General features: G+C 40.7%; 1 protein-coding gene across 4 annotated transcripts in view; it reads left to right on the top strand.

The window, feature by feature from the left end:
- Positions 1-23,662, top strand: part of mid2 (midline 2) — a 144,734-nt gene that overhangs the window by 51,170 nt on the left and 69,902 nt on the right. For 3 of the 4 annotated variants that reach the window (XM_069170436.1, XM_069170437.1, XM_069170433.1), the window contains one exon: positions 21,812-22,704. In XM_069170436.1, the coding sequence (XP_069026537.1) occupies positions 21,868-22,704 (837 nt within the window). In that variant the 5' untranslated portion in view covers positions 21,812-21,867. Of the gene's footprint in view, positions 1-1,370; positions 1,454-21,811; positions 22,705-23,662 lie in introns of those variants that run through there. The other variant, XM_069170434.1, reaches the window with a different exon arrangement.

The raw sequence follows: 23,662 nt of genomic DNA, 5'->3' as shown, positions 1-23,662 counted from the left end.
TTAAAAAAAAAAAAAAAAAAAAAAAAAAGCACATACACCTTTCTAAACTCTGTAGAGGGCTAAAGTTTTTTTCCAAAGCCCTGAATACCAATTACAATAATATTACATTATTCTGACTACTTTCACATGTGTCTGTATTATTATGGGGAGACCTTAGTCCATGTGGTCCCATTGCACTGTTTTATAAGCAGTGTTAGGCCCGACAGGTGCAGGACATGGCTGGCAGGGATTAGCAGCAACATGCTGGAGCAGTCTGCTGCAAAACCTCTTAACCTCTGCATTGTTTCCAAGCACAAAGACACTCACACCAAAGCAGCAGAACACACACCTGCAGGCACAGACAGCCCACCCACCTCCTCCGAACAGAGTAACAGTGATTGTCTGGCATATGTTGTTGTGATATCCTGTAAAAATATGATATTAAAATAATAAATGTGGGACAAATAAATGACTAACAACAGGCCGGCTGTTACACACACATTTAAACACAGACAGGCTTTACTTGGCACACACACAATCCTGTAATTAATCCAGGAAATTCAAGTGTGATATCGCCATTATTATAAACCACTTTAGCTCAAGTTTCAATCTATGAATATTCTAATTGCTGCCTTTGGGCCTTTTTTCCAGTGGTACTACCTCCCTGTTATTGATAACAATGAACAATGCAGGGTATTTAATGTCTGAAGCTGCTTTTATTACCCAGGGTTGCATCATTTTCCAGAAAAAAAACCGAGGAGTGATTGAGGCCATTTATTCATTCAGGCTGGAAAAGTTGCTGTCATCTGTTTCTGAATATAACTGTCTGTGACCTCACTGCGTGACCTCTGTTACTGGGCAGTGGTGCTGTTGGTTTACGGTGACTTCGCTCCATAAAGTCGGTGTTTTTTGGGTTGTTTGTTTTTTGTTTTTTTTTAACATATTTTACCTTCAGATTGGAATTTGACAATCCAATAAACTGTACAAAACAGCGTGACGAGTACATTGCTGCTGACATACACACTGAATTTGCCACGAGGCTACAGTGAGAGCGCTCTACAGTTTGTGACCAAGAGCGGTTCCCTTCAACGCACTGAAGCCTCTATCTGCTGGCTTTTGCTTTTTGTATTGTGCGGGTAGGAGGAGCCGCTTTCCTGTGATTGTCTGCCTCCCTCCTCTCTCTCTCTCTCTCTCTCGCTCTCATTTTTCCAAAGTTGAATATTTCTCTTGCCTGGGAGCTGTCGCCAGCGGAGCGGTGCAGCCCACTGACTGAACGCGCCAGCCTGGTGTTTTGCGTTTTCGCGCTGCGCCTTGTGGAACAGAAGCGGAGAGAGAAGGGAGTCTTCTACAATATCCCGGCTCGGTTCAACCCTCCCCAACACTCCTCTCTGTCCACCCTCTTCTGTTTCTTCCGAATTAATTTTGGGCTACTTTCAAGATGACAGAAGAAAAGAGTGTTGGGCATGTAAAGCTGGTAGGTGTCTGAAACCCCTCCCATCCGCGCTCAGGGGTGTCTGACTCGGTCTAAGCTTGTGTGCGGGGCTCAGGTTTTGTGGCAGCGCTCACACGCCGGGGGTGAAAGAAGCGCCTGGGAATAGAAACGGGAACCGGTGGCTATTTTTTTTTTTTTTTTTTTTTTTTTTTTTTTTTTTTTTAACCATCCATTGGGATTTTCTTGCCGTGTTTGCCTTAAGCTTTCTCTTGAACGGACCTGAGTCAAAACGCGCATGAACATGTCTGAGGTAGGCTGCTGGTATAATGTTTAAACTTAGACACTTGGTGCTTGGACAGGTTTTCTCGTCGCGTGTTTTCATGTCTGTGAAAACAATGAGGACACGCGGACTCCATATCGGGACAGAGCTGTGCTGTTGGTGTTGAACCAAACAGCTTTTTGTGGAGACATTCGTTTTGGCGGTGAAACATTTAAACTGTTTTCCTGCCAGAATAATGTTCAGCAGTTGCCTTTGAAGTCCCATGTAACTCCCACAGGACCATAAGGTGGCCCGGCATTCAGTTTGGGTTGGCTACTCTGCTGCGCACAAGATCGCATATTGTTGTTATTAGACTGATTCAGCTGAGAGATTCATGTGCTGCTGTCAAGCAAAGCGTTGAACAGTTTTAAAAGCACACTGCTTGTTCAAGGTTTTTTTTTTATAGGTTCACTTGGGGAGCAGTATGCTGTACATGAAAAACACACTTTGATTTTTTTTTTTACATTTTTATCTCGTTTTGTTTGGATTATTAAGTAGGCTACATAATGGTCCTTGTTGCATCCTTATACTGTCCATTGGCATCCTTCCAACAGAAAAGAACAGCAACCTGAATCGTTCTCTGTAGAGCTTGAAATAGATGCTTTGATAATCAACACTGAACTTGATACCGAACATCTTCATTTTGTTCTGAAATATCACTCCAGCGCTACTCTTATTTGGAGTTTTGATGTGTTGTGCTACATATTTTTGACATTAATTAAATGTTAATTTGTTTTTCACTGTTGCAAATTTGAGAATTTACTGGAGGGATGGCAGTCTCGCTGATTAATTAGACTCCGATAGAGATGCACATGTCATTTTTATATGATCGAAGCCTTTTCCTTTCTGATTTCAGCTGTGAACACTGACTTCTAAATCAAAAAACAAATCTGCCGCTGGGTCGTGTTGAAAGGAGCTGCTGCCTCAGAATTAATACCTTGTCAAATTGTGATGAAATGCACAAAGTCATCAGTAAAGTGTTGAAGTGTCAATACACATAATTCATCTCCTGCAGTGCTGAATGCAAAACATCGAGCTCAACTGAGTTCTAATAATCCTGCTGAGCTCAGCTGACAGTATGAGGCAAAAGTGCTTGTTGTTAGGTGTCTTTGAATACCTATGTATGCAGCGGTGTTTGGTAGCATTAACAGGGAAGGTCAGTGCTGTTGTAATGAGATTAATGTCTGCCAGGTAGCATGTCTGTAGTACTGTTCTGCTTTTTATTCGGCTGTTACCTTCACTTAAATCAGTTCCTCTTTGCTGAATTTCAAATCCTGTTTTCAGATTAATACACTGCCTCTCGTGTCTCTCTGTGCCCCATGTCAGCTTTGTGAGCAAAGCAAAATCACGTCAAGGTGGACTAAAAGCACAAAGCCAATCAGCCCTGTGCATGTCCTATAAGTGCTCTGCAGCAGAAGTAGTTTTAGTTTACCCAGTTCTGTTTTTTCTTAAAGCCTTGGAGCTGACTGTCTCATTCCATTACACAACATGCCTCATCAGGCTGATTACACATCAGCACACTCATGTATGCTTCCATCTCGAATAGACAAGAACAGAGTCAATGCTCTAGGCTGCTTATACCTTCCAATGCCATACAATCGCTTTCCTGTCTTTTTTTTATCTTTAGGGCTGTTTCCTGTGGTCTCCCTCTCTTAACCTCCTTCCTTTTCACTCTCTGTGTCTCTCATTTTTCTCTTCCACCCAACTCTTTACCTCCAAGAAAAGCTGGGTGTTGTTCCCTGTCAGTGTGCATCACAAAGCTTAGTGTCAAGTCTGCTTTACCTGCTATTGGTTTGTTTCATTTGACCTGTTGTGCATAGATTTCTGTCTATTCACTGATGACAACAACAGGATTAAGAGAAAGTAGTAGATTTATAGAAACATTGTTGCGTAGTGATGCATTATGAAAGACTGAATTTAATGGATCAATATAGATTGTTTTAAGATTATTCATTTTCACAAGATTTTAATGTGTGATGTTTTGTGTCAGTCATGGTTTGGATTGCAGAGTTTTACATTGCTGGTGTCACAAAACATGGTTAAAAAGCTGTTACTAGAACTTTTTCCTATAATGCTGAAAGAAACTGAAAAAAAACCTCTGATAATAAACAATACTTTTGACTTTTGTGCCATAAATGCAAACAATCTGACTATAAGACGGTGTTAATGACAGTACAGGGGACACTTAACTTAAGAAAACGACAGGAGACATGTTTCTGTTTGTCCTCAGTGCTAATTGTCTGAAATATCTCTCACTGCCTTCTGGCCATTTTTCCATTAAATCATTTCTGACATTTAGCTGATTTGTCATTGTGTCCGCAAGTACTTATCAGATCATAAATTGTATTGCATTTCTCATCTACAGTATATTTAAGTCTCCAAAAGACCTTGAACACTAGACTTAACTTCAGCAGCTTAAAAATAAGTCCACTTAGACCACCGGTGCTCTGCGAGGACTTTTTTTCCATTTTGATTTAAGAGTTGAGTCGTGTATTTAATTCCAAGTGACATTAAAAAGTCTTGAAAGTCTTCCATTTACCTCAATGAAACTTGAAAATAGAATCAAAGTTGATACAGCTGCCAGTAATATAAGCAAATAACATCCTCTGAGCCTCATGACAGGAGCAACTGGCACCCACATACCATAGTGTATGTGTGTGTGTGTGTGTGTGTGTGTGTGTGTGTGTGTGTGTGTGTGTGTGTGTGTGTGTGTGTGTGTGTGTGTGTGTGTGCACTGAGGTGGTCAATTTCATGCAGTCGAGGCACATACCAAGAGAAGCCACTCATCTGAACCCCTGATGTTTTAAAATCCCTGTCCTCTGCTCCACGCCTCACCATTCATCACAATCCTCCAGCTTTCCACAGCAAATCTAGAACACAGCAAACTCCACTAATTCTTCCTCACGGTTCAAATAAATAATCTCTGCCAGAAAACACGGTTCTTTCAATAAACCGTGAGTTTTTACCACCCTCGGCCATATTGTTTTTGCACATACGGATAGTAAACCAGCTAAGAAAACCCTTCTGTATTGGCACATGTTGGGCCAAAGTCAGAAGAAGACGGTTTTACTTTAGATATGCTGTTTGATTTCAGTGTTTGTGTTCTTGTGGTTGGATCAAATGCAATTTGTTTTTACTTGTCTGTTTTAATATTAGCAGTAATTCCTGAGATGTCATGGCTTTATGATCGGTACAGAAGTGATGGGTTGAGAGCATTGAAGTAAGCTTAATGACAGTATTGAATGCTCTTCAGGCTGTCATGAATTGTGTAGAGAAATTGCAAATTGTACAACACGTATTGACAAACTATATCTACACAGCTAAACAAAACCCCAGGGATCTGTAACAAGCAGTTTCAATATCGAACAGTGTCAAAACAGGTGAAACAGCAACGAGCCACTATTAAAGAAGAGACACATGCTGTTTATAGTGTTATATAAAGACTAAAAAAAACTCCTCCTCTTCTCTCCCAACATTTAACTTACTTCTTGCAACAGACTGATATGCATGGGAAATAATTTTCAATTACTTGTTCTTACTTACAGCGAGTACATCTCTTCACATTATTCACAACAGTCAAACCAAGGCCAGATACATCTTATGAAGCAATGACCTGTATAGTTGTAGTTACAGTGAGTATTATGGAGGTGAAATAATGCATAAAATGTGAATGGAAGAGCTATGGTAATTACTGATGAAAAGTAGGGGCTGAATGAAACTAACAGATTGCAGAGTCTGACTGGGGATCATTCTTTAAGGGAAATGGTTTCTATGTGATATAGAATTAATCAAAGGAACGGACGTGGGAGTTTAGGCAGACCTAGCAAGGATGGATGTATGGTGTGACAGATTGCCTCCTGTTTTTGTCTCAATAGTCCTTTGATCTCTTCATTGCGCTGAGTGCAGAGAAGGTCCCTGCCAAGAGAGGCATTGTCTGTCTCCCAGATACATTCGCACTGCATGTAGATCAGTAAAGCGTGCTCATGCATGGAACCCCATTGCTCAGGTTTCTCCTTCTGGCCAAAAACAACATTTATGTGATTTTATGCTTATGCCGTCTGGGCGTTAAACTTGTGGCTGTGCCATCGTGAGTGCTCAAATGTGTTGTCGTTAACGTTACATCTCCAGCAGGGGAGAACGGGCTCTTTTCTGCAAGGATAGTATGGGGGGAAAGCCATTCTTTCTAAAGAGCTGTACGGGCACAGTGCTTTTAAAAAGCAAAAAGACTGTAGAGGAAGTTATTTTCTTTCCAGAGTTGGTCACAGTTTCGTAAAGTGCTGAAATATGCACCGGTCTGCCGGTCTTGTTTGTTAGTGCTGAAGTTGGCTGCTCCACTCTGTTGTCCTCATTTTGCTTACTGTGGTCTGGCAAGGATCAAAACACATTTGTTTTGGCTGGAGGCATCATAGACCCAAATTACCTAAATTTACATTTACTTTGGTCAGTTGGAGCTGGAATTCAAATGTATTGCTCACTCGCATCATCATCTAATCCACATCACATAGTCTGCTGATTGGTCCGAGCTGCAACTGTTTCTTTCAATAGATCCTGAGTGGATGATTTCCAGACCAATTTTTCAGAGCAAAAATGGAGCTTGCAAGGTTTGGTTTGAAACATGGAAACAGAAGTTAAATGGATTTTGACCAATAGGAAAACTTAGACCTCAAGTTGGTTACACATACATGTCAAACTCTATAAATCGTCCTCTGCAATCTGGAGTTCCAGGTCCTGTTCTTTACAGTCCTCCTTTGGGTGGCAGTGACCATCCTGGTTTTTGTTTTTACAATCTAAGTAAAAAATATTTCCAGTTAACACCAATTATGTTTTGATATTGACTGTTAAACAGCAGAGTACAAACATATTTGTGTGATTTTAAACTGACCAAGACTAACTGTAGGTGTGATCGCGGCCTTAGTTTCTCCTGTTGATCGTAAAGTGTGCTGAACACTGGCGTCCCAGTCAGGAAGGGGGATGTTGGGAGGGATGTTCCACCTCAGCCTAACAACAGCAGCTGAGCGGAGGAGGCAGCCAACCTTCAACCAAGCTGACAGCCAGCTGCTTGTGTGTACTCCCATAGCAATGCGTATGTTTCCCATGATCTCACCTGCTAGCACCAGAAACCAGGGGTAAGGCCCAGTTCTGACGTAATGCTGTCCACAGAAGCCTCTCTGTTGGGTGGAGTGCACCACACCTCTTCTTTCTAGGAAGCAGGAGCCAATGAGATGATGGATGTGTGGAGTTCTGCCCAGGGAGTGGTGTCACCTGAAGGTAGTTAAAAATGGCATGTCAGTGCAGTGTTTGCAGGTTTTTTTTTGTTTTTTTCTTATTTTCAATAGAATATTTGAAGATATCAGAGAGGAAATGTCCACCTTGTTTCACACATCACTGCATTAGAAGATCATTGTCATAAAAATTATAATGGAAACCTGTGACGTTAAGTTTCACTATTTATTTCAACCATTTAACAGAGGTGTGTTTGTTCACCTTAGTGAACAACTCCTCTCACCGGCAGAAGCCAGGATGCAGTTGTGATAAAAATAGAGGGATTGGACACAGAAAATGTCGGCAGAGAAGGAGAATTAACTATAAAGAGACAGATCGAGAAGGTAGGTGTAAACAGGAGGAGGCGTGAAAAAAGATTTTTGAGCATCAAGGATATTCTGAGGATTCTGGGGAGTGTTAATGGTGACACAGATCGGAGAGCAAAGTCAAAAATTCAGTGGGGTACAGGAGGGGGGGGGGGGGGAATCCTCGACTGACTCACATACTCACATACAGACACATAGATACTTTCAGTGTTCACAGTCATCCACCCAGCAGGCATTTTTAAGAACCTTCCTTCTTAAAACAGCTCTATTCCTCTCTTGCTGGTTGACAGGTTAGTTATAGAGTCTATATTCCTAAGACCCTGCTATGCACAGATCACCTGTCAGCGCCTGCAGGAGGTTGTATTTTAACACTGACTTAAAATACGAAGCTGCTCCACTGAAGTTGACCGTTTTATCCGGACCCATCATTACTATGAGTAGGAGTTCTTGTGATCATGCCTCCAGCAAAAAGCCCTTGGACCGATTTCCTTTTTTCAGTCTCCGGGCCATCAGTTCAATATTGATATAGCAGTAGGCATTGTTAACCTTCACAATTATTCTCTTTGGCTTTGCAGGGCCCTGGGGACCCAGCTATTTTTAAAATGCCAGTAATTCTGGGCAGCTATTGTTTAACTAACAACCTATTGATTTGTGTCAGCTTTAGTGGCAGAGCTACAGCGAGGAGGCAGTGTGTTTTTGTTTTCACAAACACATTATTCACAATATTTTAGAGAGTGTGTGAGAGCTAACTCCATCTTTGCCCAGGTTAACTCTTTTTTCTCTCAATCTATAATTTTTGCAATCTGGCACATGTAGTATTTCTGTGGTATCAAATCTATGCTGAAAAGGCATGAGCTGCAATAAAGGGCGAATGGAGGGAAAACATGCAAATGTACTTTTTAAAGCCAGGCACTTGTCTGACCTGCTTTGTGTTGTTCTCAGATAACTCATCAATGGATGGTAATTTTCTTTCTGTGATTTCACAAAAAGAATCTTGTTATTACATGGTCTTGCCTGTGTTTTCCTCTTTGTCAGTTGTCTGCTACTTAAGTTTAGAGTGACTGCTTGACACTGCAAAGGAGTTTGCAGCTCACAGCTATATCATTGTTGCTACAGCTGCAATCAGCAATCTCAGATCTGCCTTTTAACAGCTGTGTTGAACCGACGACCCACAACATGTCTCATTAATATTTCACCACAAAAAAACATGATCTACCGAATTGCTGTCTGAACTCATCTTTGTGCTGTGAATCAGCTTGTCTTTTCACCAATGACGATAATACGATTTGAAGATAAGATAATAAGAGAAGGAGCAAATGATTGTTTATCAGTGATAAATAAGCTAATCGAACAAATAGAGCCACAAGCCGCTGACATTTCAATGCACGGAGCCTGCTGAGCCCATCGAACAGCAGCCAAGGAAAACAATGGCTCGTACACTTCCCCTCGAAGGAAATGCCAAACATTATAGTGCTGTATAAATAGAAGGCTCTGACTTTGTAGAGTGAGATAGAGGACAGGAACCCCCTCCCAGGGGTCACACTGATGGCAAGGTCTCCCACTACTCCTCATCTCTCCACTCTCTCGGTCTTTATTGCTCTTTTTGTTTTGCTCTCCGAGTGTGTGATCTATTTCTGCCCTTATTTCTCTCGACCTCCTTGTAGTGTGTTTTCATCTCTTTTGATTCACGTCTTTATTCCCCCCCCCCGCCTCTCCCTTTCTTCCTGAAACCCGGTCGCCATGAATAACTGAACAGCCTAGTAACACATCACAAACACCTCCTGCTTTATTAATGGTAGCATCTACTACAGTTGAAGTCGCAAATGGCCCTTCTGGATGTATCATGTTGGGGGGAGTGTGCGGACTTTGACCCAAGGTGAACGCTGTACATTGAGCACGAAAGCTTGCATTCAAAAGCATTTGGTCAAGCAGCATTTTGTCATTGCTGACAGCGCGGTGCAGTTTGGTTTTAATGTAATGGTTGTGAGAAATTTCCCTTTGTAATCTGGATAAATGCAGCCCCTATACATCTGGGCACATGTTGTCCTACAACGTGCAGCATGAGGCGTGGCAATAAGGCCTTTTACACCGAGGCATCCCGTATCGGATTGGAAAACGCATCTAGAGTTTAAAATATTAAATCATGGATTTAATTTTGTCATTTCACATCATTTTTTCTGCCTCTACCTCCACTGAGAAAGGGAGAGAGGAAGACAGAGTCATCCCCAAAATGAGGTTAGTCGCTCCGTCTCTATGTAATAGGGTTATGGATGATTCAGCCGAGACAACTCCAACAAGTCTTTCATCTGTACTATCGTTTGTATCAGGCGTATAAATTTATTTCCCTCGTCTGGCAGGCTGCACAGACAGTGCGGGAGATTGAACTCTAGCTGCTAGTGTAGGCAGATTTAGGAATCAGCATGCACATAAGGTGGCCCGTGCACACAGACACACACACACACACACACACACACACACACACACACACACACACACACACACATTCTTCATCAAGGCATTCCCTGTTTGGCTCTTTGTCTTACTTTATCCCAGTCTTATCATCACACACTACCAGAATCTGTGGCTACAAGTGTATATAGGCTTTCCTCTTCTTGCTAACTTTAGGCTTTTATCTCGCGACATTACTGCTGTGAACAGCCCCATCTCCTGTCGTTTCAAGTTGACAAGTCCCTTGTAGTTTACAAACACAGAGTTGGCTATTTAAGGACATCTGCCAAACGAGCAGTCGGGATTGTTCATGCTTTTAAGACCTCTGCATTGACCTGGGCGTCACACTTCTTGAGAATCAATAACACCAGCATGGACGACGTCATTTACTAATACGGTTTGGCAAGCTATTGATGAAGTGGCTGACACCTTACGGATCAGTTAGCTTGCTCATTTCGAGCACAAATACGATGCATTTAAAGTTGTCAGCTGTTTTTCGCAATGAGAAAACTTTTCAGCAACATATCGTCAATCTTCATACAGAGGGCTATTGTTTTATTGTCTTTCCAGCCTCATATGGGTGTACAGGGGCCGAGAATGCAATTTCCCGCTGAAAAGCTCCTCTTTTCGGAAGCTGAGAGTGCCGTTTATGTGGTGCGTAGATTGCTTTTTCACACGATGTGGAGTACATTTGCATATTTATAGAAAATTCCAGTAAAAGGTAAGCCATTAACTTGGCACCATGCTCTTGTGCACATATATACACAGAGAGAGACAGATGAAAATATTGAAAAATTGGAGCTGAATTGGTGTCAAGTGTCAGTCGAAACAAGTTTGTTTTCTGAAAGGCAAGTCAATAGATTTTGCAAGTGTGGCGGTTTGGGCTTTTTCTGTGTCATCTTATTTTATGTCATGTAGGAAATTGTTTTGCTTCAAAACATGAGTTATAGTGAAGTTCTGTGGAGGTTAGTAAAATAAAAAATAAAAACTGAATTAATGTTCCAGCTTTTGCACAATGTTCAAGTTAAGCTGGCTTTGAAAATATTAGTCAGTGTTCTTTGTGTATGAGAGTAAACCAGATAGTCTTAAGAAGCTTCAGTAGCCAAACTGAGGCTCAGGAAGAGAATATAGTTCACAATTTTAAACCTTTTAAAATAAACGAGACAGAAAGCTGGAACAAGATATGGAGGCTGAATTGCTTAAATAAAAGAATTGATACTTTTATTTTTTCATGCCCTGGTCACTTTTAAACTACAGTGTATCCTAGTTCTGAAAGAATGCTACAGAAAAGAAAATACTTGATAAGGGGAATTACATGGTACTGTCCACTTGACCACAGTCTGTCTGAGAAGTCTGCTTACCAGGGTCAGCAGTTTCCAACCCAAACACACAAACAGCGTGCTTATTATTTATATTTTTGCTTTTGTTGACTGTTCGCGATACCTCTGTTCTACCTCTCTCTTCATCCTCTGCTCCCTCCAGTGTGCACAGCCGAGTCTAAATATCTAATAAGCTGTTCTGCCAACTTCTGATCCAGGGTTTGTTCTCACCTGGGCAAATGCACATGAATAATGGAAGCAGCATGAAGTGAGGCAGGGGCATGGTTTCTACAGTGTTGTGTTATGGCCTGATAAGGCTCCCCACCACAGCAAAAGAGCCTCAGAGAGCTGATGAGACGACGTCTGACAGTATTAACGTTATTACCCACAGGCTGCCAAGCTATAAGAGGCAGAGGTATTAAGTAGAGGGTAAAGGAGAGGAGGTGTGCTCTATTCACTGTCACAACTCTGTGAAAATCTAATTTCAGTCTGCTTTCATGTATGAATGTATTAAACCAATTAGCGAGGCTGGCTTGGCCCTGTGCTCGACAAGAATTGATTGTTTATTTTATTTGCAGTGTCTTGCATCAGCAAATGTCCTTCACACAGTAGAGCCCTCATCAGCACTGATAACAGGCAGCGGAAATAATATAGGTTTACTATACTCTTTTCACAGGGCTATGAAAAAGAGCGTGGCTCTGTGCACTCATATACACATGCACCATTAATGACAAGCCAGGGAAGTCAATATTACTGACTGACACCTGCATGTGAACATATAGATAAAGCAAACACTGGTCGTGTGAAGAGGCAAACAGCAACTCATGTTCAGAAGTGTCACATGCTGACACTTGCTATCATATACGCACTAAGTATGAACAAGTGACCGAGAGCGACACACCAAGCAAACACATTATCCCAAATGTACCAGCACAGCTAATTATATTTAGAATTGGGGCACAGCAGCAGCATTCATAATCCCATTTATGTATATGTATGTGTACTGCTATATATACACACACACGCCTCAATAGGAATGTACACATACTTACCTCTCTCTGTGTTCATCATTTTAGACATGCTTGAAAAACAAGAGTTTAATGGTATAAAAATTCCTCTTTTTTTTCTGACACTGTAAATAATTTTATAACTTGCTTTCAAGATCCATTGCCACTATTCTGCATTTTCATCTTTCATTCCTCCATCTTCACATTGTTTTCACAGACCTGTCTATACATGTGTTTTATACAGGAAACAAAAGCCTAAAATTATCAGTATATCATTCCTATATAATTACATTTACAAATGATCAATTATGTCAGTGCCAACAACTTACTTTGGATGCTGTACATCAATAGCTAGACCGAAACGCCGACTTCAATACTGAACTGTGACTGTACCAACATCCTTTATACAGAATGTCTTGCACTGTTATGTAATAACAGGGGCTTCCATGAGATCAACTGAGGCGTAGTGAGGAAAACTGAGATAACTTGTCCCCAGAGGCCTGACCCATGTTTTCTCCATCAAGTGCTGACACTGGTAACCAGGGAATGGGGAAGCTAACTGGTATAGTGAGTGCCAGCTCTGCCTGCTGCCTTTTTAATACTCTGTTGAAGTGGTGGAAGATTGCAGGCTGACCTTGAAGGCTGTCAGATGCTTGCAAGGCAATTGTAAAAAAATGTTTTCAAAAAGCTTCTCTTTTTTTATATATATATATATACAAAATGTCTATATACATTTTTTTCCACTATATGGACTCTGCCAGGCTTTCTGAGAAAATAATTTGAAACAAATATCGAACATAATTTAACTGTGGAATAAGTTTAAAGTGCAGTGTGTGGTTTGTAGGCTCTTTAATGAAGAAAATGTTAGTAAAAATCAACGATTCTACAGAAAAGACGAAGATGCAGGCGACATAATAACTTGAGATGTGACCTAGATTTATTCTGAAATTGGTTTTGTAATCGTCGCCATCTCCAGTGGAGCAGTGACAGGGTTAAGTTTAAGCCAGTCTGCTCAGCTACACTGAATGTGAAATGGAAACACCAACTTGGCTGCATTACTGTTTACATTCTATGAATAGGAATCGCATGTTTGATGAAACCAGTCTGCTCTGAGGTCTGCTGCAAGGAGAGAGAGAGAGAGAGAAAGAGACAGGCACGAAGAGAGAGAGGAAATATTGAGCGAGTGGAGGTTCGGAAGAAGAGTGAGAGTAGTGAGAGTAAAAGAAGAAGAGAGGAAAGTATGAAGGGAAAACTGTAAGAGTGACAGTGGCAACCAAAGGAACATTAGCAAGGTTCTCACGTATTAAACATTCATTTTTATCCCATGGAGCAGCTGCATTGAGACACATGGCAATGTTAATGTGCTGCTTGATCCCACTTATATAATCATATGTATAGTTTTGGTGTGTTCTGGTCAACTGGGCTCTTATTTTTGGAGCTGCCCAATTTCCTTTTTCCAAAACCATAGCAGTGGAAAAAAATGGAGTCTCTTCGTGTCTGGCAAAACTCAGCAGGGCCTGGTCCTGACATGTGTCTTTTCTTGTGGGTATTTCTAACCCCAATTGCTAAAATTAATTGCCCTGCAAAATGTCAGCAATTGAATCCACTAATGCTACTGAATTCCACTGATTCCACTCGAACAATGTCTTGTTTCTTTTTGGTTCAAATGCTCAGCTGGTGATGAGGGTACATGCCATGGGAAGGGCTTCAGTTATGTTTGCTAACACTGCCACTAATGGAAGCGTTCATACAGCAGTGCCAGGTCAGGGTGTTTTTATTAGTCACTTTAATGTGTGCACCTTTGATTAATGCCTGTACCTCACCAAAATGTGTGAAGGCTTGTGATTTAGCGTCGCACAAACAGGCCAGTCATTCTCTGCACATGTGGGCCCCAGGCGTGACATTTGCTTACCCAATAAAGCAATGAATGAAAGCTCCTTGTTTTAGTGAGAAATGCACCATTAGACCCAGAGAGAGAAATCAAACCACCATATTGTTGTGTCATGTTTCAACAATTTCCCTGCTGCATAAAAATTTCAAGCTTCCATTTTCTGTTTTCCTCCAGGCAGTTTTTTTTTTTTTTTTTTTTTTTTTTTTTTAATTAGTAATGTGCTACTGTTCAACAAGCAAGCAGAGAAAGCCTTTCATTTGTTATTAGCATCTTTAACCTTTCGCCTGGTTGGAGATATTTGTGAAATATGCTCTGCATAACAATTGGTTGACAACAGATTGAGGTCACAGACTGCAGGCTGGGCTTGTCAGCTCCGTAGCATGTGTCTTCATTCATTGGAGAATCAGCCTGATAGCAAACATCTATTATACTCGTGCACACTGAGGTTAAAGTATTAAAGCAACTGTTTAACCAAAACATTTTATGTTATCTCAAGTCAGTTAAATACCAGTGAAATTGAACACGCTGTAATGTCTTGTCTGCCTCAAACCAGCGTGGGATAATGGGAGTTTTTGTCTTCATCGTTAAACAACCACCATCGCTGATGAAAATCGATCTTCAGCTTAGCAGGTAGCGATGACTGCTTTTTCTCCCTCCCCTCTTGCTGTCTCTCCCACCCGTGTCTAATGTTTAGTTATTCTTTAGCCTCCTTTACTGATATTGGTACGTGTAATACATGTAGTTTATATCCTGTGTTGGAGGGGAGAGGCTCAGTGAATTTTAAGTGTGGCTCCGTACCATGGACCTTATCGTTAGCTGGGGGCTGCATCCCATCATAGCAAGTAGAGGGGCTGAAATGGATAAATGAAACAGATCGTTACCTTGATTAAAATAACAGATTTATTTTTGTTTAAAGATTGTTGAAAAGATTTGGGTTAGGTACTCAACCCCAAAAATTATGTAACGGGTATAGTCATTTTTCGGCATTTCCGTGTGAAAAACTTGAAACCCCAAATGAACTTTTAAGATAGCGCTGTTTATACAGTGTTCGGGTTTCTTTGGGACACATAAACCAGCAGCCAGTAGGTTTACCTTGGCATAAAGACTGAGAATGAGATTAAAATCTAACCCGTCTCTGTCCTCACATTATTTAACACATTACAGCTCATTTGTTTAATCCATACAAAAAAAAAAAAAAATCTGTATCAGATTTTTTTTTTTTTAAAGCCTTTGTTCTTTGTGCTAAACTAAGGTAGCTTCATAATTGAGTGACATGAGAATGGTGTGGCTCATTTCATCCAACTTTCAGCAAGAAAGTGACTAAATATACTTTCCAATCATTCTTTAAATAAAGTACTCCATCTGTCTATTTGTGTAAGATGAAACATCAAATTGCCCATGTTTGTGTGCTATGAAACCTTAACTTGACCGTTTTTCCCATCGGCTTTCTCCAGAAGAAAAAGTGTTTGAAAAAAGACCAGTTCTAGATCTGACTATTCCTTTAATCTTTGGAAGGTTTTACATTTTTTGAATGAATTCATTTTTAACATCAGTGGCAGTATTGGAAGACAGTATAAATGGTAAATAGCCTGACTGCCTATTGCTTCCATTAACTGTTTGTTTCAAAAGTAATGTGACATTTCTAACCCTCCCCTGCACACCAAAAAGCGCTTTGCTCCAAAAAATGAATTTCAGCTATGACAAGTTACATGGATAAACTTATCTGTAACCATGATGGTAGTACAAATGTGTTTTTTTTTCTTCCCCAGCATTAATGTTCCACTGAGACATAGCAGTGTAGCACTGACATAGCAATGTCTCAGTGTGTGTTTTCCACAGCCCCTGCAAAAAGGAAGACCGCCTAACCCCTGGTGGTGTTGTTTACTGTGGCCTTGCTTTATGGAGCCTTTAAACCTCAACCATGTGATTTTCTGCTTGTCTTCTTTTACTGATAAGCCTGTGACTGACTGCCTCCTGTGAGATTGATAGATTCAAGGTGCACTTACAGAAGAAAGAGTAGTGGGAGTGCAGATGAAGAGATTGTGTGGGGGTCTATGGGATGACGGGTGGTATAGACTGTCAGTCTGACAATAAAAAAAAAAAAGGTGATTCAGTGCAGATTGTTGCAATGTTGAGATTGAGCCATTTGCCAAACATGAAGACAGCTAACACTGGAATATTGACCAAGAATTTAATATGCATCTCAGTATGAAAATGTGCATGTATTTGGGTGCATCCTCAGCATGTGTTTGTTCGGGATACACATATGGATATGGATGTGTTAACAACTCGTTGTTATTACCCATACATTCTGCCTTACACTGAATCATAGTCTATCCTGGAAGTAATCTTTTATTTGGCTCTCCTCTGACGGAACAAGTCTGTTTGATAGATGTCTAAACATCTGTCTCTGGTTGCACCTTGCTTCATATCTTTTTAAGTGAAATGCTTTCAGTAAAAAAAAAAAAAATAGGCTTCATTGCTTGTATCCAGTCAGTAAAAGCATATAATCTGTATTTTTAACAGGTAATGTTCAAAAGAAAAACAATTTTTTTGTGTGGATGGGATGGGATGGGAATGGATGAAATTACATTACATTACATTACATTAGATTGGACTGGATTAGATTACATTAGATTAGATTACATTTGATTAGATTAATTGGGTGTGATTCGATTAGACTAGATTACATTATATTATTTTACATTAGATTACATTGGATTAGATTAATTGGGCTGGATTAGATTAGTCTAGATTACATTATATTATTTTACATTACATTACATTACATTGGATTGATTGGGCAAGATTAGATTAGATTAGATTAGATTAGATTAGATTAGATTAGATTAGATTAGATTAGATTAGGGAATAATATATTACATTAGATTGATTGGGCTCGATTATATTACATTACATTAGTTTAGATTGATTGGGCTGGATTCGATTCAATTAGACTAGATTACATTATGTTACATTAGATTGAACTGAATTAGATCAGATTGGACTGGATTATATTATATTAGATTAGATTAGATTAGATTAGATTAGATTAGATTAGATTAGATTGGAGTAGATTACATTAGATTACATTGGATATTAATGATCACAGTGGGAAAAATGTGCCTAAAAAAAGATATAACTAACAATTATCCATAAACACAGTGAGTTTTTCACAATACTCCTTTAAAACTTGAATATAATTGATGCAGTGGGAGCATACTTGCTGGCTTTAGAGGCCTAGGTGCCGGGATTTGTTTAGACTCTTACTCCTTTCATCCCAGCATCATCAAGTGTCCATTAAGCTCCTGTTTTATCTCTGCAGCTGTGCGACTAGAATTCAGGGGGGAACAATTTGTTTTTTACTAGTAGATTGTTTGTACAAGGATAATTATCTTTGTTCCACAAATGTCATTTCTCTAGACGTGATGCATGCGTCAACACAGTGAGTTCATCCACATGCAACTTTACACCGAGGGGACTGTGACTGCACTTTTGAATAAACAGCCTCTTTTATTGTTTCAATGTTTGCCTGATTATGAACTGACACCAAGCGTGACATCAGTGTTTTCTATTTTGGGGCATTTCCCAAGGTCATATCTTCCATACTGTTGGTGGAGTTCAGCTACAATGCCACATTTATTGGAACTAATTGAAGTTTAAATACAGTCATAGACAAACACAACTGCTTCGTGAATGTGTAAAGAATAAGCAGATACAAATTTACAGTCTGAGTGTATGTAATTGTGTACTAAAGAAGATTATCTATCTGGCTTCCTCAAACAAACTAATCAATCATCAATCATGTCCCTCTTGGTTTTTTTTTCATCTGCTTCACTAAAAGACCAAAAAAATTACTATGGTAATCAGCAAAACAATAGATTGGAGTAAGTGTCATACAGATATATGTCTGTGTGTGTGTGTCTGTTTAGGTCTGTGTGAGACTGTGTGTGAATGCCTTTGATGTGTGTGCTTTTTTATTTTATTTTTATTTTTTACTTCATACACCAGCTCAAGCTGTTCTCCTTCCAGATGGGACACTTCACCTTAACAAGAATGGCAGATAAATAGAGACGACGAGACAGAGAGAGTTTGTGCTTGTAAATGTGCTGCTCCGGCTGCGTGTACTTATGCTTTTGTGAATGTCTCGTTGTGTGTGTTGAGTGTGTGTCTGTCCATGCCAGCCTGTCTGCAGAACTAACGTGTTTACCATGAAGCTAACGATTCGGTCCCTAAGTGGCTTCCATCATAGCCGGCATTGTTTCCCCAGAGTGACATAGCTCAAGATTAATGGGCCTGTTGATAATGTGTTAAAGCTTGGTGTTAATTATTAACACCACACTTCGTTAAACACAGTCACATTAACATAAGCATCGGCAGCGCTGTTGAGCTCTGTCCTAGGGAATAAAGTGAGACTGCTGAATCGGTCAGCATTTGAATTGGGCAATTATAAAAAATTAATTTTTTTTTTAAAAAAAGCAGCACAATGGCAATAGGCTCTCTTTTGATCCGATGGGCTTAATAATTGAGGATTTGGGTTTGTTTTCTTGTTATGACAGAGGTCTCTTGACAGGTGGTTTAATTTTGTGAGTAAGAAAAGAACTGTAAGATTTGTGGGACTTTTCTTTAGTCTTATTTGTCAAAATACGGATGAACAGCGAGGGATGATTGTTACAGAATGAAGTGCAATAACAAATTATTGATTGACCTGGATTTTTTTGTTGGGTGATATTGTGTGTTGCTCTCAGGTTTACCAAACTGGCCTGAACCCACTTGTGTTCGAAGAAAGCTTAAAGAATGTGTGCCTTGTTTCCTGTTTGTTGATGTGTACCACTGACACAGCAGTCGTATGTAGCTGATCGGTTGCTCACCCTAAATCTGTTGTCAGTCAGAGATAACTTCATTCCTTCTGAAAAAAAATGTATCTTTGTAAAAATTTTAACACCATTTTTTGTATAAAGTTTGAGTAGTAGAAAGTGGTAATGTTTTACGATATGTAAGAAACATTTTTCTTACCCACATCTGCCTTGCCAAAGTAATTACTTTGTTTGTTTTTCCAGGTAAGAAGTGAAATATCACTGAAAAATGGCTACAGATTAAATCACATGAAAATTACAGGCTAACGGTTAAGTATGGTGTAAAGGCTAGAGGTTTATATAGAACATTATGTCTCTTTAGTACACTGAGTCTACAAACAGAGAGCTCAGTGACCGTTTTTGACATCAACAGGCCCTGAAAGTTGCCTTTGACTAACCACATCACCTTTCCCGGTATGCCATTTCTCTTGTTATTTTTCATTAGTCTGATGCTGGTTATCAACAATCTGATACAGTGGAGATAAATTATACCTATTGTTTGTGTGATGAAGCAGAACCCTGTGTTGGCTCTGTCAGTGGTAGCTTGCTGATTTTCTCTCTCTCTCTCTCCCTCTCTCTCTCGCTCTCTCTCTCTCTCTTAATACCAAACACAGCCAGGCAGTCTGATAACAACCACATAAAGCATCTGATAACTAGCAGCCAAGGTGAATATTGGAGGGGGATATTATGTGCATGTGCACACGCACTTTACTCACAGATTAACACCTAAAACATAGATTACAATACAGCATCAAACACACACACACACACACACACACACACACACACACACAGACACACGTATCTACACACAAGCACAATGCCCTTTGCCTTTTATCAGCGTAATATCTGCATGATTGGCTGAGGGCAGTTATTTATTTCTTTTCCAGATAATTAATTTTGTAACAAAGCCGCTGCATACATATAACTACTTTCTTCACTCAAGTGCCTTTTCCCAAGTGCTATAACTGCTCAAAACTCGCTTTGAACACAGTTCAGTGTGAAGAAATTGTTTCTGGTGCAGCAGAAGAGAGGAGACTTTTAATAATGCAAATGAGGTTAAATCATTGAGCTCTGTCTCTGTCCTTATTTGGGCCTGTTTTCTGTTGGTCCTTTGCTGCTTCCACAGATTATGGGTAGTTTGTATCTCTTAGTTCTGCTGAAAGGATGCTACCAAGTTTGGAAAGTGTCACAGCACAATAAAGTTATCACAAATGGGCAATGGAGGCCACAGGAAATCCATCACTCCCTAATAGGAGAAACAAAACGGATAAGAAGGACAATGCCGCACTTCAGCATAATGTTTTGACAATAAGCTGCAAATTTTAGTATCCATCCAGAGTCAGGCCTAACTACTTAAGGTCATAGCACCAACCCATTTTAGTTGCACAATGCACAACACATGCTGTCAGTAGAACTACGACATTAAGTCAGCAAAACAAGTAGTTGATTGACAGAAAATTAATTGGCAACTATTTAGACAATCAATTTCATGTTTCAGTAATTTTTCATTTTATGTTATTGTTTTAACATCTCAAATGTGCTTTTTTTTTGGTCATATATGATGATAAATTCTAGCTTTCAGACTGTTGGGCAGATAGAACAAGCTAAGAGAAATTGTGCATGCTATTTCTTTTTTCATATTTTATTGACTAAATGATTAACTGAGAAGGGAATTGGCAGATTACAACACACACAATGTAAGGAACCATCTCTGAGGCTTTTAAAAATAGTTCCCTATGTTTGACATTAAAATATCTGTACTGACAAAAAGCCCACAAATTAATGTGATTAAAAAAACAACAACAACAACAAAAACGCCTGTTTGGAGTTGCTTGCTATCAAGTGATACGGGTTAAGTCTGGAATTCACATGGAGAGACAAGAGGATGTATGCTTCTTTATTGGATAAAATTACTGATGATTACCTATTTCATGCTCAGCACGTTTGCCAATCTTTACTTGTAAATCTTGGAAGTTACCTTTAAGATCTATCTAGAAAATGTCTGAATCATGTTAGTGTCCCTTGTATTTTCTGACCTTTCCTTACATGTGGTTTCTGTGTCTTAATTAGTTATAACTACTTAAACTGAGTCATCAGTAAATCCTGCGTGAGTGGCACAGAGGGAGACAAGGGCAGTCTTTCAGGAAAAACCTCGCTTAATGAAACTGTCACTGTCTGCGATCTGCGGTCGTCTGGTTTAATACTGCACTTTCACAGCGCCTGCTTTGTTTCTTTTAAAGAATAGGGAGCCACTGCAAACTGTGCACCTAGGCCACTGAATCAGCAGGGTGGGAGGTAGCGGGTGAGGTTTATTAGCGATTTCTCATGTCAGTGATTTTAAGGCCACCCAGGGCCTTCTCAGACAGCTTGATATGCAGGCTGCAAGGTGCCTGGTTTTGGAGGGCTTGGAGAAGCCGAGAGGAGGATCTGAAATCAATTTTCTCGTTTAGCTCAGCCACTGTTTTCACTGACCTGCGTGAAATTGCTGTTGGGATCATGCTTTAAAAGTTTAAATTTCCTTGGAGTCAAGTGTTTATTGCTTGATAAGTCAAGCTGATCTTTCCAGTGAGGGGTGTTACAGAAATGCAAAGGTCCTTTTCTACAAGTTTCTCTGTCCTTCTTTGCTGATGGACGTCTGTCTCTAATTTTCCGTGCTATTATCTTCACTCTATTGATCTTTACTTCTTCCCTACCATTCGGCCAACCTCTATCTCATTCCTCTTCTCATATGGCTCTGCAAAAGGAATCCTGTATTAAAGGCTGCAACAAAGAGGTTGAGCAAGCTGAGCAGCTCTTTTATAACAGTACAAGAAAATGTGTGTGTTAGGGATGTTTCAGCTAAATCTGCACAGGCCAGTCCATCCTACCTGAGACCAGTATCTCACAGCTCATTCAGTTAAAATCAGAAATGGGTGCAAACTGATGACTTACTTAACAGTAAATGCATATCTTCTCTTTTTTTCTCACAGGTAATTGGCCAGCTTACGTGGGATTTGATGTCACCTTTAGATTGGTTCAACTGAAGATGGAAACACTGGAGTCCGAGCTGACCTGCCCGATCTGTCTGGAGTTGTTTGAAGATCCCCTGCTCTTGCCCTGTGCCCACAGCTTGTGCTTTAACTGTGCCCACCGCATCCTGGTGTCTCACTGTTCCACCAGCAAACCCCTCGAATCCATCTCTGCCTTTCAGTGCCCCACTTGTCGTTACGTCATCACGCTGAATCACCGCGGCCTGGAGGGCCTTAAGCGCAATGTGACGCTGCAGAACATCATTGACCGCTTTCAAAAGGCCTCCCTTAGCGGCCCCAATTCCCCCACTGAGAGCCGGCGTCTGCAGCCGCAGCGGCCCTACACCGCCACCATTAGCGGAACAATAGCTGGAACGATTGGCGGTGGTGGTGGTGGTGGCACGAGTGGAGGCAGTGCCCGTGGCAGCCCAGCCACTTCAAGCCACTCCCACTCGCACGGCAACCACACCAATCACGCCAATCACGTCAACCACACCAACGCTAACCACAGCCCAGCTGTTGTGGCTAAAATGGATCCACGCATCAGCTGTCAGTTCTGCGAGCAGGATCCTCCTCGCGAGGCTGTCAAGACATGCGTCACCTGTGAGGTATCGTACTGTGACCGCTGCCTACGTGCAACGCACCCGAACAAGAAGCCCTTCACCAGCCACCGCCTAGTGGAGCCGGTGCCGGACACCCACATCCGTGGCCTGACCTGCCTGGAGCACGAGAACGAGAAGGTCAACATGTACTGCTTGGTGGACGACCAGCTCATCTGTGCCCTCTGCAAGTTGGTGGGGCGTCACAGAGAGCACCAAGTGTCCTCGCTCACCGAACGCTTCGACAAGCTCAAGGTTGGTCCTTCATATCCTGTAGTTTACAAAGCATGCGATAAGGTCGTCACCAACAATTTCTGTGTGCTGCCCCTATTTTATTTTGCTGGTCGTCTGTTAGTGGAGAACGGTAAGTCACAACTTGCTACCAGTTTGATGGGAAAAAAAACAATGATTTACTGCTAAGTTTTGAAGCTATTCCCATCCTAACAAAGAGATTGTCATACATAGGCTGCATTCATGATGATGAATTTGTTTGCAGTTTGCTAAAAAAAATCTAAATCTTTAATCCATCCATTCCTGCCTTGGGAGTGTGCATTTCTGTTGACTCTGAACTTTCAGTACCACCAAAATTGCATCATACACACCAGGCATTGTTCCGCAAGAAGGAAAGAAAGACAGATCACAAACAGAGAGCGGGAGAGGAGAGGGAGAGAGACAATTGGGATGGTGTGCTGGTGAGAAGGGCAGAGAGAGATGGAGACCAATAGGGAGGGCCGTCATTATAATAGTCGATGAGCTGGCATTCCCTGTGGCCACTGAGCTTTCAGGGGCTCTGCGTAAAGACCAGGATTGCTGAATCAGGGTGAAAAACAACAGAGGAAGGCACTAGCTGGAGCTAATTCCTACACTAAAGGCCTAAAGCAGTCGGCCGGCATCAGCTGGCCTAAAAACTTTTAGCATGAGTATGAGTTGCGCATATATTGTATTTTTGTCTGTCTTTTGTGTGTTTGTACTTCTAGCAGCATCCTTTAATTCTTTTTATTATGTACTTATTTAACTAAAATGTATTTTAGATGAAAAACCTCTATTACAAGACAGACCTGGCCAAAACAACATAAAAAAAAGTTTCAATACAGCACAGATGCAATACAGAGCTGCATTCATGTTTATTGCAAGGACAATTTTACACAGACTGAAATATACATCCTTTAAGTATAAGTGAGGGATTAAAACATTAACATATTCAACCTGTTGT

Source organism: Embiotoca jacksoni, unplaced genomic scaffold, assembly GCF_022577435.1.
Source record: "Embiotoca jacksoni isolate LCO1_2020_lvr unplaced genomic scaffold, fEmbJac1.0.p SCAF_5, whole genome shotgun sequence".
In the NCBI taxonomy this organism is placed as follows: domain Eukaryota; kingdom Metazoa; phylum Chordata; class Actinopteri; family Embiotocidae; genus Embiotoca; species Embiotoca jacksoni.
This window is presented reverse-complemented; position numbering and strand designations above follow the sequence as displayed.